Source organism: Muscardinus avellanarius (genome assembly GCF_963383645.1).
Source record: "Muscardinus avellanarius genome assembly, chromosome: 19".
Lineage (NCBI taxonomy): Eukaryota > Metazoa > Chordata > Mammalia > Rodentia > Gliridae > Muscardinus > Muscardinus avellanarius.
Genome location: NC_137805.1, coordinates 38,133,100 through 38,145,368, shown reverse-complemented (window position 1 = coordinate 38,145,368; position 12,269 = coordinate 38,133,100). Strand labels below are relative to the sequence as shown.

The following is a 12,269-nucleotide window of genomic DNA, read 5'->3' as shown; positions in this document are numbered from 1 at the left end:
GGGATGTTTGGGCTTAGCCTTGACTCCTCAGAGTTGCAGGGTCTGTGTCACTGCACCCCCCTGCCCCATAGGTACCCTGTCATCCTGTCCATCGAGGACCACTGCAGCATCGCTCAGCAGAGGAACATGGCTCAGTACTTCAAGAAGGTGCTTGGGGACACACTCCTCACCAAGCCTGTGGACATTGCTGCTGACGGACTCCCCTCACCCAACCAGCTCAAGAGGAAGATCCTTATCAAGGTATGGCGGGGGCTAGTGGGAGGAGCCCCGTGCTTCCATACTTCTCCCAGGCCAGGGCTCCCACTCCGTCCAGTCCTAGCTGGGGAGGTGGGCTGAGGCGAGCAGGCGTGGCTGTGACCTGGCCTGGTCCACAGCACAAGAAGCTGGCTGAAGGCAGCGCCTACGAGGAGGTGCCCACCTCCGTGATGTACTCTGAGAACGACATCAGCAACTCCATCAAGAACGGCATCCTCTACCTGGAGGACCCCGTGAACCACGTGAGGCCCCGCTGGGCTGAGAGGGGCGAGGAGGTGAGTGAGGGACTCTGGCTCACAGGCCTCCTGTGGTCTCCTCCAGGAGTGGTATCCCCACTACTTCGTTCTGACCAGCAGCAAGATCTACTACTCTGAGGAAACCAGCAGTGACCAAGGCAACGAGGATGAGGAGGAGCCCAAGGAAGTGAGGAGCTGGCCGGGGGCGGGGCGGGCGGCCGGGCGGGCGGGCGGGGCTCCTCACCCAGCGGCTTTGTCCTCCCCTCCCAGGCCAGTGGCAGCACAGAGCTGCACTCCAACGAGAAGTGGTTCCACGGGAAGCTCGGGGCAGGGCGGGACGGGCGGCACATCGCCGAGCGCCTGCTCACCGAGTACTGCATTGAGACCGGGGCCCCGGATGGCTCCTTCCTGGTGCGAGAGAGCGAGACCTTCGTGGGCGACTACACACTGTCTTTCTGGTAACCCACTCCTAGCGTGATGCGCGTGCTGTCAGTACACACACAGACGTAGCACCGCCAGCGATGACCACAGTAAACATTTTGGGACTTTAGTTCCAGGTGTTTTGTTGTTGCTGCTGCTTATAGTCCTGGGAATGAACCCAGGAGTCCTCGACCACAAACTAAGGGCTACATCCCTTTCTTAGGGGTTTATGTGAGATAGTGTCGTGCGCAGTGACGACTCTTACACGATCTTCCTCAAGCAGTTTTATTACCCCAGGTTCTTGTACAGTTCCCGTAGATCTTCTCCATCTTCTCCCCCATCACTCCACCAACCCTCTTAGCTCCTCCTCCTTTTCCCCGCTAGGGCATGCGCGCTTTTTAACCTTCTCCTGGGCGGGCAGGTGGTAGCACGAGGCGCTGCGTCACTAATCATCCGTAAGGCGCCTGATAGGGCTCACTGCGCAGGCTCAGGGCACCGCCAGCCTCATGAGCCTCGTGACTTGGCTGCAAGCCCAGGCGCCATCTTGAGTCCACGCTGGCAACAAGCCTGGGTGCCACCTCGGTCCTGCCGAGTGGGCCCCGACAAGATAGGGCCTCACTAGGTTGCTTGTGTTGGCTTTGAACTTGCAATCCTCCAGCCTCAACCTCCCAAGTAGTGGGCTTACACTGTGCCCAGCCATCTGGGCTTTTTCTCTGCACCTGCTCACGTGCACCTGTACCTTTTGAACTGTATGAAGGCCTCCTCCTCACCTAGCCCCTAGGGGCTGGCCTCCCTCATGAGCCCTGCTGCCTCCGTCAGGGTGGAGCCCTGGTCTGTGCCTCATGCTTCTCTCCGTCTTCTCTGTCAGGCGCAATGGGAAAGTCCAGCACTGCCGGATCCACTCCCGGCAGGATGCTGGGACCCCCAAGTTCTTCCTGACCGACAACCTCGTCTTTGACTCCCTCTATGACCTCATCACGCACTATCAGCAGGTGCCCCTGCGCTGCAACGAGTTTGAGATGCGCCTTTCGGAGCCCGTCCCACAGACCAACGCCCACGAGAGCAGAGAGTGCGTGCGGGGCCTGGGCTGGGGCGGGCCAGGGTGGCGCAGCAGGGCCTGAGCTGTCTGTCCTCACTCAGGTGGTACCATGCGAGCCTGACTAGGGCACAGGCTGAGCACATGCTAATGCGCGTACCCCGTGACGGGGCCTTCCTGGTGCGGAAGCGGAGCGAGCCCAATTCATATGCCATCTCTTTCCGGTGAGGTGCAGCTGAGGTGCTGGGGGGCACCTGGGTCTGTGCTGCTGCCCTGACCCTGTGTGACTGTCTTGTCCTTGTGAAGGGCCGAGGGCAAGATCAAGCATTGCCGCGTCCAGCAGGAGGGCCAAACTGTGATGCTGGGGAACTCAGAGTTTGACAGCCTCGTCGATCTCATCAGCTACTATGAGAAGCACCCGCTGTACCGCAAGATGAAGCTGCGCTATCCCATCAACGAGGAGGCGCTGGAGAAGATCGGCACCGCTGTGAGAGGCTCAGGGGCCGCGGCCGGGGAGTCGGGAGAGACAGCATCCAGTGGTCCCTGGATAATGCAATGTACCGGACAGCAAGTCCGAGGGTGTTGTAGGAGCTCCTGGGAGGGACCTAGTGTGGGCACCAGGAAGGTGTCGTGGAGAGAATGACGTCTTGCTGTGTGTGAGCAGGATACAGTGAGCCCAGGTGCAGGGGGCCAGGTTCTGGAGCCTACACAGGTGCAGAACGCCAGAAACTTGCCTGCAGGCTTGGCCTGGACTGTCCCATGCTGGGAGAATGGGCCACACCTGTGGCTGTGTGGGTGCCCTTGGGTCTGGGGTGATGGTGGGGCTTGGTGAGGGAGGAGGCAGGGCTGATGGTTCAGGAGTCCCCAGGGCTGTGGCCTTGGGTAGAAGGAAGGCACCTCGGGTGAGATCAGTTGAAAGACTTGGCAGTGGACGTGGTCGCGGGGAGAAGCCTGCTGCCCAGGGAGCTTGTGTGGCAAGGAGAGGCAGGAGCCCAACTGTGGACAGAAGCGTGGACTCTGGTGTCTGTGAGACCAGCTGCAGGTGTCTCGTGAGCCAGGGTGGAGATTAGAGCTGTGTGGGAATCTCAAGGTGGGACGTACAGAAAGGAGAGGGTGAGGCTAGGCCCCTGGTCCCCCAACCCCTGGACTTGGGGATTGGGTGTCAGTGAAGGGGCGGACGTGGTGAGGAGGGCCAGGCGGAAGCCCTCTTGGGGGGAGAGGCACACTGGAACTGGCAGCCTCGGGACATTCACATCTCAGTGTGTCTGTCCTGTTGGCAGGAGCCTGACTATGGGGCCCTGTATGAAGGCCGCAACCCTGGCTTCTATGTGGAGGCAAATCCTATGCCCACGTTCAAGGTACGGACAGCCTTCCCTCAGCACGGGAAGCTCACGGGGAGGGCTCCCTGCTGCTTGGGGTTGCATTTTCGTGTTCGGGGCCCCTCTGTGGTCTGTGGAGTAGTGGTTGTGGTTTTCTGAGGCCCAAGGTTGTGAGAGGTGTGGTTGATGACCGCAGGTCTCCTGGGGCTGACTCACTACCGACCTAGCCCCTGCCCCTTGGTCAGCACTGACCCTCCAGACTGTTCCCTAAGGGAACCCTCATTTCATGTGCCCCAGCTGGGTAGGGTGGAAGCACAGTGGCCTGTCCCTTTCTCCCTCCCTCTCAGACAAGTGGAAGGCAGGGTCTTCTTTTTTTGTCCTTTGCTCTGAAGTATAGAAGACTGTGCCGTGTTCTTAACAGCCAGGGAGCTTTCAGAGATGAGGCACGATGGGGTCCCCGCCATGCCCATAGGCTGCGGGTCCTGGGGAGGTGTGCAGGCCTCCTTCCTGGCCCTCCAGTCCCTGTGGCTCCTGGCGGAGCTCACGAGGCCCTGCCTAGAGAGCCAGGAGCTTCCCTGGCAGAGGCCCTCCTTCTCCATCCTGTCTGCCCCACAGTCTCCTGCAGCATAGGTGAGACTGCACCACGGCTGGTTGTTGGCTGCATCTGTGCCCCCTGGCCCGAGCCCAAGCTGGGACGTGCAAGCTCACGTGTACGTGTGAGGCCCTGGGTGAGGAAGGGCACTGCAGCCTGTGTGCGTTAACCTGGCGCCTCACTTCTGCAGTGTGCGGTCAAAGCTCTCTTTGACTACAAGGCCCAGAGAGATGATGAACTGACCTTCACCAAGAGCGCCATCATCCAGAACGTGGAGAAGCAGGAAGGAGGCTGGTGAGCATGTCCTTGAAGGAGCTGGGTGTGGCCTGGAGTCGTCCCCAGCAGAGCCAGTGCTGAGAGGGCCATACGAGCACTCTGGAGTGCCTGTCCTGTGTGTGGGCCAGCAGTGCCCGCCTTGGCCTGGCTTGGGTGTGGGAGCCCCCAAGAAGGATACTCTCCTTGTGGGAGGTTGGGGTGATTGCTGGGGTCAGCACCCTCTCATTCCCACAGGTGGCGAGGGGACTATGGTGGGAAGAAGCAACTGTGGTTCCCATCAAACTACGTGGAAGAGATGGTGAACCCAGCAGCCCTGGAGCCAGAGAGGGAGGTGAGTCGAGGGCCCCGCCTGGCACGGGGCTGCTCCGTCCCTAGGCGCTGCACCCGTGCCGGCCTGCCTGTGTGTGCTCAGACACGCCGCGTGCAGGCAGTCGCACGCCCTGCGTGGCCGTGCTCGCCGCTGCATCCATGGGTGGGCTGTCGCCTGCATGCAGTCTCGCGGGCGCCGTGCTGACCAGCCTGCGGGCTTTGCTTCCTACAGCACTTGGATGAGAACAGCCCCCTGGGGGACTTGCTGCGGGGGGTCTTGGATGTGCCGGCCTGTCAGATTGGTGAGCCTCCCTCCTGTTCTCGCGCACTCTTTGTAGGGTCAGGCTCTCCTTTATGCTCCTCCTGCTCCTAGGGAGGAAGCTGATGGCTCGACAAACCCCCAATGGCTGCCCTCACTCCAAGTTTCCCCCAGCTTTGACCCCTGTATGGGCACCCCGGGCCAGGCACCGTGGGTGCTGCTGGCCGCTGACAGCCGGTCCTCACGGGGTGCGTGGCGAGGGAGCGGCCGGCAGATGGGCTGGGGCAGAACACTGGCTCTCCTGGCAGTGGCTGTGTCTGGGTTGCAGTGTTGTCCCTGCACGGTGGGCCTGCGTAGCTTTCCCACACGGGTGTGGTGAGGAGACAGTGGGAGACCGCACATGTGAGTGGGGAAGAGAAGTCTCTTCTGGCTCTTCTCTCCCGCCCTCCCAGCCATCCGTCCCGAGGGCAAGAACAGCCGGCTCTTCGTATTCTCCATCAGCATGGCGTCGGTGGCCCAGTGGTCCCTGGATGTTGCCGCTGACTCACAGGAGGAGATGCAGGACTGGGTAAAAAAGATCCGTGAAGTGGCCCAGACTGCGGACGCCAGGGTGAGCCTGGGCTGGAGCCTGGTCGCTGCTTTGGGGCTCGGTCTGGTAGACAAGGCTCTAGCTCCCAGCGCCATCCCCCTCAGCGGGTGGCTATGCCACAGCCCCTGCCCAGGCGGGGACCCAGAAGAAACAGACGCAAGGCAGCATGTGGCGTGCTTAGGTGCGGAGTGTGAGGCGCCTTGGCGTCCCAGGAGGCTGCCTAGTGATCAGCAGGAGCTGAGAGAAGTCTCGGGCTGGAAGCAGGCATGGGTGCTTAGAGACTCAGGAGGGGTGGCCTCCTGAGGCAGCTTTGTGAGGCTGTGAGCCCAAGGGCAGGTGGGGAGGCTGGAGGCCACTGAGGAGCGGTGGGTTCTGATGCTGACACTGGGCTGCAGCCAGGTGCTGTAAAACCCTGCATTTAGCAGCAGTAGATAGTTTTGGTGATACTGTGGTGGCATGGATGTGGCGTGGCTGGGTCGATGGCAGTGGGCAGCAGTGTCAGGAATGGCTGGTTACCAAGGAGTGGATGGGGCTGGGGGTGGCTCACGCCTGTGATCCCAGTACTTGCGAGGGAAAGACAGGAGGACAACAGGTTTGTGGCCAGCACCAGCAACTTATGAGACTCAGCAACCTAGTGAGACCTAGTTTCAAAACTAAAAAAAAAAAAAAAAGGTTGGGGTGTAGTTTAGAGGTAGCCTCTGAGTTCAATCCCTAGTTATCCCCCACCCCCCCCCAAAAAAAACCCGAATGAAAGGACTCCTAGGGGAGTGAGGCCTCTTCTCAGGTTGAGGGAACTCTTGCCTGGAAGCTGGGACACTATGTGTTTGCTGGGCAGGTCTGTGGCTCTTGGCGAGCAGGTATCATGTGAGAGAGGGTTTTGTCAGGTGTGTGCCCTGAGGACAAGGGGCTGAGACCAGCTGAAGGGCCAGACCCTGGGTGTCAGCTGCGAAGGGAAGAAAATCTAAACAGAGGAGCTACCAAAAGAAAGTGGGGACAGCAGAGCTCCCAGGAAGGGATGGGGCATTTGTGGGTGTCTGCAGCTGGGAGACGAGGAGGGCGGCTTGCCCTCAGTACAGATGGAGACTGAATCGGGCTCAAGGGAATTGGGAGGAGGCATTTGCCCCAGAACGAGGCTGGATCAGGAATGACTGGGGAGCAGCACTGGGGAGCAGGGCCAGTCCCAGGCCCCGCAGGGTCACTGAGGACATGGGTGGTGGTGAGGACTGTCCTAAATGAGGATTGGAAGACAGACATATCTTCTAGGAAAGAGAAGACCCTTGTTTACTGTCTGGTGGGGTCTGAGAGGGGCAGGGGGCCAAGGCCTGCAGTGTGGGCACGACCAAGGCCGGCAGGGGCTCTGCCTGGGTGACAGGGTCCTGTGTATGGCAGCTCACAGAGGGGAAGATGATGGAGCGGAGGAAGAAGATCGCCCTGGAGCTGTCAGAGCTGGTCGTGTACTGCCGGCCTGTGCCCTTCGATGAAGAGAGTAAGGCTGGGTCAGGTGGGGCGGCGCGGGGTACACCTGGGGCCCAGGGCGCAGGCGCTCCAAAGCTGGTGCCAGAGGAATGTTCAGTGTCCCTCACGGCCACCACTGCCGAGGGGACAGGCTCAGTAAGTGCTCTCCCTGTTGGGCCCAGAGATTGGCACAGAACGAGCCTGCTACCGGGACATGTCGTCCTTCCCGGAAACCAAGGCTGAGAAGTACGTGAACAAGGCCAAAGGCAAGAAGTTCCTCCAGTACAATCGGCTGCAGCTCTCCCGCATCTACCCCAAGGGCCAGCGGCTGGACTCCTCCAACTATGACCCCCTGCCCATGTGGATCTGTGGCAGCCAGCTCGTGGCCCTCAACTTCCAGACCCCAGGTGAGGAGGCCCCCTGCGGGCAGGGGGTGTACCTGGGCAGTGGGCCGTAACGCCTGTAACTGGCTCTTGCAGACAAGCCTATGCAGATGAACCAGGCCCTCTTCATGGCGGGTGGCCACTGTGGCTATGTGCTGCAGCCAAGCACCATGCGGGATGAGGCCTTTGACCCCTTCGACAAGAGCAGCCTGCGTGGGTTGGAGCCACGCGCCATCAGCATCGAGGTGGGCGTCTGTGTGGGAGGGGCTGCTCTTGGCTGAGACTGTCCCGAGCTCTGCCAGTGAGTGGAGGTCCTCTCGGGGTCAAAGCTGGGGCCGGCTGGCATGGGTGGAGGGGCTCTGGTGGGCTTCTTGTTGAGCTTGAGGCTGACCAGCCAGTCCTTTGAGGTGGAGAGCCAGCCTTGCCGGCCCCTGCGGCTTTGGGCTCCACAGGCATGGCAGGGGCAGCTAGGCCGACCACAGCCACCTCCAGGCACCCAGGAGTCGTACTGCCCTGTGAGGCCAAGCTGTGGGAGCCACCGCCTGTCAGGAGGGCTGGCGAGCTGCCGGGGGCAGGCAGGAGCCAGGGCCCGGCACACCTGCCCTCGGTGAAGGCTGTGTGAAGCGGGGTGCGTGAGAAGCAGAGCGCACACCTCAGGGACTGGCCGGTCTGAGGTTTCATTTTCCTAAGAAGAAGTAATTTTAAAGGTTTCCATGTTGAAACAGACAGGGATTTAACATTAATTGAATTGCAAAACTTACATAATGATTTTGACTCGAGCTCAAAATAAGTTTTGACTGGCAGCAGCTGCCCTGATTTAGTGGGCAGGTTCCGCGTGGCCCCAGCAGAGGGCGCACTGCCTCCGTGGCACGTTCACTGCCTGGGCCCTGGCCTGGGCCCTGGGGTGGCTGCAGAGGTTGCAGTCCCAGTGTTTGTCTGCCTCAGGTGCTCGGGGCCCGGCACCTGCCAAAGAACGGCCGGGGCATCGTGTGTCCTTTTGTGGAGATTGAGGTGGCTGGAGCGGAGTACGACAGCACCAAACAGAAGACAGACTTCGTGGGTGAGCAGCCTCCCGGCACCAAGACCCTCCCCTCCCGCCCTCCTCGTAGTGGCCAGAGCTCACTGTTGCCCTGCTTTCACAGTGGACAATGGACTGAACCCTGTGTGGCCGGCCAAGCCCTTCCACTTCCAGATCAGCAACCCCGAGTTCGCCTTCCTCCGCTTTGTGGTGTATGAGGAAGACATGTTCAGCGACCAGAACTTCTTGGCTCAGGCTACTTTCCCGGTGAGAGGCCTGAAGACAGGTAAGCACCTTCTTCAGTCTCGCTGCCGGCCTGGGCTGGGCTCTGCTCAGCACCGCGGGCTGAGAGCAGGCGTTCCTCCTCCTAGGGTACAGAGCGGTGCCTTTGAAGAACAACTACAGTGAAGACCTGGAGTTGGCCTCCCTGCTCATCAAGATTGACATCTTCCCCGCCAAGGTAACAGTGGCTGGGCCGGCCTGGGAGGCGTGCGGGGAGCGGGCCGCACCTCCTGAGGTGTGGAGTAGAACTGACCCCTCGGCACTTGCCTTTGTTGCACAGGAGAACGGTGACCTGGGTCTCTTCGGTAGCACATCCCTGCGGGAGCGGGGCTCAGACGCCTCCAGCCAGCTGTTTCATGGCCGAACCCGGGAAGGCTCCTTTGAAGCCCGCTATCAGCAACCATGCGAGGACTTCCGCATCTCCCAGGAACACCTCGCAGACCACTTTGACAGTCGAGAACGGAGGTGAGGGGCCGACGTAGAGGGGAAGGCGGCCGGTGGGCAGCTTGGTGGACGGTTGCAGAACCAGGCAGATGGGCTCCGAGTGTCAGGTCTTGCAGCTTCAGTGTCTTCCCCGGGGAGAAGAGATGTAATTGTGTGGCTGTGGGCTACAAGGCCCTGACACACTGCCTTTCTGTCCAGGGCCCCAAGAAGGACTCGGGTCAATGGAGACAACCGCTTCTAGTCACGCCCTTGCCTCGCTGGAGAGCAGCAGTGCTGCGCCTCGTGGAATGCCGTGAACTGGGTCCTTAGGAAGCTGCCTGCTCTGACGGCCCCGCCTTCCTGGTCTCGACAGCCTGAAGCCTGGCTTCTGGCTGTGAATGCTAGACAACCAAGCCATTAATGAGATGTACTGTGTGGGGCGCCACGCCGGCTCTGGGTGAAGGCAAAAACTGTCCTGTGTCTCGCACTAAGCACACACGTCTGGCCCTGACTTCTGGAGATGGGTCCTTTCATCCTGTGAGGCCAGGAGCAGGGCCGAAGTCCCTTGGAGAGAGGCTGGTGGCACAGGAGGCTTCAAGGAGCCGCTGACATTCCTGAGAGGAGGAGGAGGAGCCTTGCTGGGCCAGGGAAACAAAGTTTACATTGTCCTGTAGCTTTAAAACCACAGCTGGGCAGGGTGAGAGGGGCAGCCCCTGCGGCCCAGCCCTGGAGCCAGGGCCTGTGGGGCGGGCGCTGCCCTGCCCAAGGAGGAGGACACAGCACAAGGGCACGTTGCCCATGGCTGGGAACACCACCCAGCCTGGAAGATACAGGGGATCATGATAAAAATAGCAGTATTATTTTTCTTCTCAGTGGTATTGTAACTAAGTTATTCACTCCTCCTGCTGCTCATCCTCTGAGGGACACAGCAGAGCTTTGAGCACTGCAGCCTCGTCGGGAGGGTGCGGCATGGGGCGTTAGGCGCCTGGACGGAGCAGCGGGCGGGGGCGGGGGCTGCCCTGCGAGCTGGAAGGCAGTGGCGACATAGCCCCCTTAAGAAGGGCGGGGTGAAGTGGCCGCTGCTCGGGCTCGGGTGGGTCAGGCAGGCAGGTGCGACTCGAGCTGCTGGCGCCATGCAGCTTCATCTCGTCTCACTAGGAACAGGGCACAAAGGAGGACAGGTCGGGAGGACGGCCCACCTGAGGCCGGAGGCTGGCAGGCCAGTGGGCGCCTCAGCATAGCCAGCATTCAGCACATGCAAGCCAGCTGCCCACGCTGGGCTCGGGGCTGGCCATCCCCTAGTTCTGCCCCTCAAGATCTGACTGCCAAATAAATCCTCACGTCCTTTCTCCTTGGCCTTGTGTCCTTTCTGGGGGCTCAGGAAAGCCAGCTGTCTGGTGAGTATCTGGCGCAGAAGCAAGCATGGAGTCGGAAACCGCTGCGGCCAAGCAGATCCCCTGGGCTGGCGCTAGGGAGGCACGAGGCTGCCTCCTCCGCCACCTGGTCAAGAGTGGCTGCCCGCGGCTTTCCTCCTAGAGCCTCATGTCCACATAGCGCAGAGGGGCCCCTTCCCACACAAGGGGTGCTGCGGAGGAGCTGGCTGGGTTCTCCAGGTGCTTGGGGCCCTGGGAGAAAGTGTTCCCTGCTGGGGCTGGGGGACCTGTGCCACCGTTGCGGGGTCCACACTTCCTCTGGCGTCCTGGGCTGTTTGGAGCTGAGCATTTTGGTCTTCAGTGATCTCCATTTACTGAGTAAGCGTGGAACGGCCTGAGGGCGACATGGCTCTGCCCCGCGGCTCCACAGTCCCAAGGCTCACTTCCTCTGCAAATGTTTGGATCCTTTTTCCTGAAAGATGTGCCGTCTTCAGTTGAACAAGTGTGACGATCAGTTTCGTCTCATTCCTCCAGACAGACCTCACCATTGCTGATTGGCCCAGTAGGGGCGTGTTTGAGGGGCTCCCCTGAACTGTCGCCCCTGCGGCTACAGGGTGTGCGAACGTGGGGCAGCTTGGGCGGCACTGCCTCCACCCGCTGGGCTATGGCCTGTGGAGTCTTGGTCCTAGTACCATCTTAGCATCCTGCCCCCGAGCCTCTGAAAGAGACTGGTGGGACCTAGGACACTTGGTTGAGAACCGAGGCCTTTGGCAGAGGAAACCAAAGAGCAGTGTCAGAGGGCAAGTCAGCAGAGCCAGGCACTGGTGAAGGGACGTGGGCTTGTGACTGGCAGGCTGGAGGCCAGGGAAGGGTAGACGCGGTCAAGGCAGCCGGCCCTGACGTGTACAGAGCGTGCTGCTCACGGTCAGGCCTCCCGCCTCTGCTACTCTGGGGAGAGCAGCAGGTGGCCTGAGGAAGCCACTGACAAGCCCCTGGCCTGAGCAGGGGACAGGGCCTTCCCTCCTGATCCCGCCTTCACCCAGGACTAGGAAATCACATGTCTTTAACTTACCTCTCACCTCTCACTATAGAGATTGTGTTGAAGGGGAGAAAATGAAACAGTATTGGCTTATCTCAAGCTAGCTAGCTCAGTGAACAAAACAAAGTCCTGCCTCCACATTTTAAGTGGATTGAGCCTGTCTGCCTGGGCGTCTAATTGGGTCCTTGGGGGACTTGTGCCCAGAGGCCAGTCTGAGCATCCTGTTCTCTTCCTGGAAGCACAGGAACCAGGCGTGTCCTCAGTGAGCCAGTGCATCTCTGCCCACCGTGGGGCTCAGCTGACAGGTTCCAGGGTTTGACACCAATTTGGTGTCGTTCCCAAGGACCTGGCTTTCTAGAATCAATACCCATACCCCAGCTGTTTCCCTAGGGCAGAGTTGGCTTCTGAAAGGGCCAAGAACAGGCCCTGGTGTCTAGCTGCAACCAGAATCACATTGCCTCGGCAAGTCTCTGCCCCAGGTGGTTTTATTCCAGGGTCTGGTTTTCCTTGTGCCACTAGCCATTGGTCCCAGTGCATACTGCTGACTCTCCTCAGCGATCACAGGCTCTGCCGTCAGCCCTCCTGCCAGGAAAGACAGGAGAAGCCACAGTATCCCCTTACCAGATGGCCCATGACACCCTTTGCCTTTTCTAACAATTCTTTCTGTCACATACAAGCGGTGGCTGAGCTCAGCAGGATGAGGGGCAGAACCTGACCTCAAGTGAGCAGAGGGGAGGGCTTCACCAGTTTGTCCCCCAGAATAAGTCAGCAGATCCCAAAAGTGTTTCTAGTTTTTTCCCCTTGACTCCCCCATTAAGTCAAGTCAGCAGATAGGAAATATACATACGTTTTTATTTAGGAACGGTCAAAAGGTTTGAAGTACCATTGAGGCCCATTTCAAACGGTACAAGCAATTTGTCCCAGTTCCCCTCCCTTATCCAAATCCACAGATACAAAAAATCTAGGAAATGTGCAATTTGCATCTTAGAAATAGCAGCATCCCCA

The 12,269-nt window shown here is 59.9% G+C and overlaps 1 protein-coding gene across 1 annotated transcript in view; it reads left to right on the top strand.

Moving 5' to 3' along the window:
* The window catches only part of PLCG1 (phospholipase C gamma 1), a gene marked incomplete at both ends in the record, with an annotated part of 31,962 nt that extends 23,064 nt beyond the window's left edge, over positions 1-8,898 (top strand). The window contains 19 exons of the mRNA XM_080716345.1: positions 72-240; positions 375-497; positions 577-678; positions 762-949; positions 1,780-1,980; positions 2,052-2,171; positions 2,254-2,434; positions 3,228-3,305; positions 4,049-4,152; positions 4,369-4,465; positions 4,676-4,745; positions 5,155-5,312; positions 6,681-6,777; positions 6,929-7,153; positions 7,226-7,374; positions 8,075-8,189; positions 8,272-8,433; positions 8,519-8,607; positions 8,710-8,898. Coding sequence (XP_080572471.1) covers positions 72-240; positions 375-497; positions 577-678; positions 762-949; positions 1,780-1,980; positions 2,052-2,171; positions 2,254-2,434; positions 3,228-3,305; positions 4,049-4,152; positions 4,369-4,465; positions 4,676-4,745; positions 5,155-5,312; positions 6,681-6,777; positions 6,929-7,153; positions 7,226-7,374; positions 8,075-8,189; positions 8,272-8,433; positions 8,519-8,607; positions 8,710-8,898 — 2,617 coding nt within the window. The remainder of the gene's footprint in view (positions 1-71; positions 241-374; positions 498-576; positions 679-761; positions 950-1,779; positions 1,981-2,051; positions 2,172-2,253; positions 2,435-3,227; positions 3,306-4,048; positions 4,153-4,368; positions 4,466-4,675; positions 4,746-5,154; positions 5,313-6,680; positions 6,778-6,928; positions 7,154-7,225; positions 7,375-8,074; positions 8,190-8,271; positions 8,434-8,518; positions 8,608-8,709) is intronic.
* Between the last annotated feature and the right edge of the window lie 3,371 nt (positions 8,899-12,269).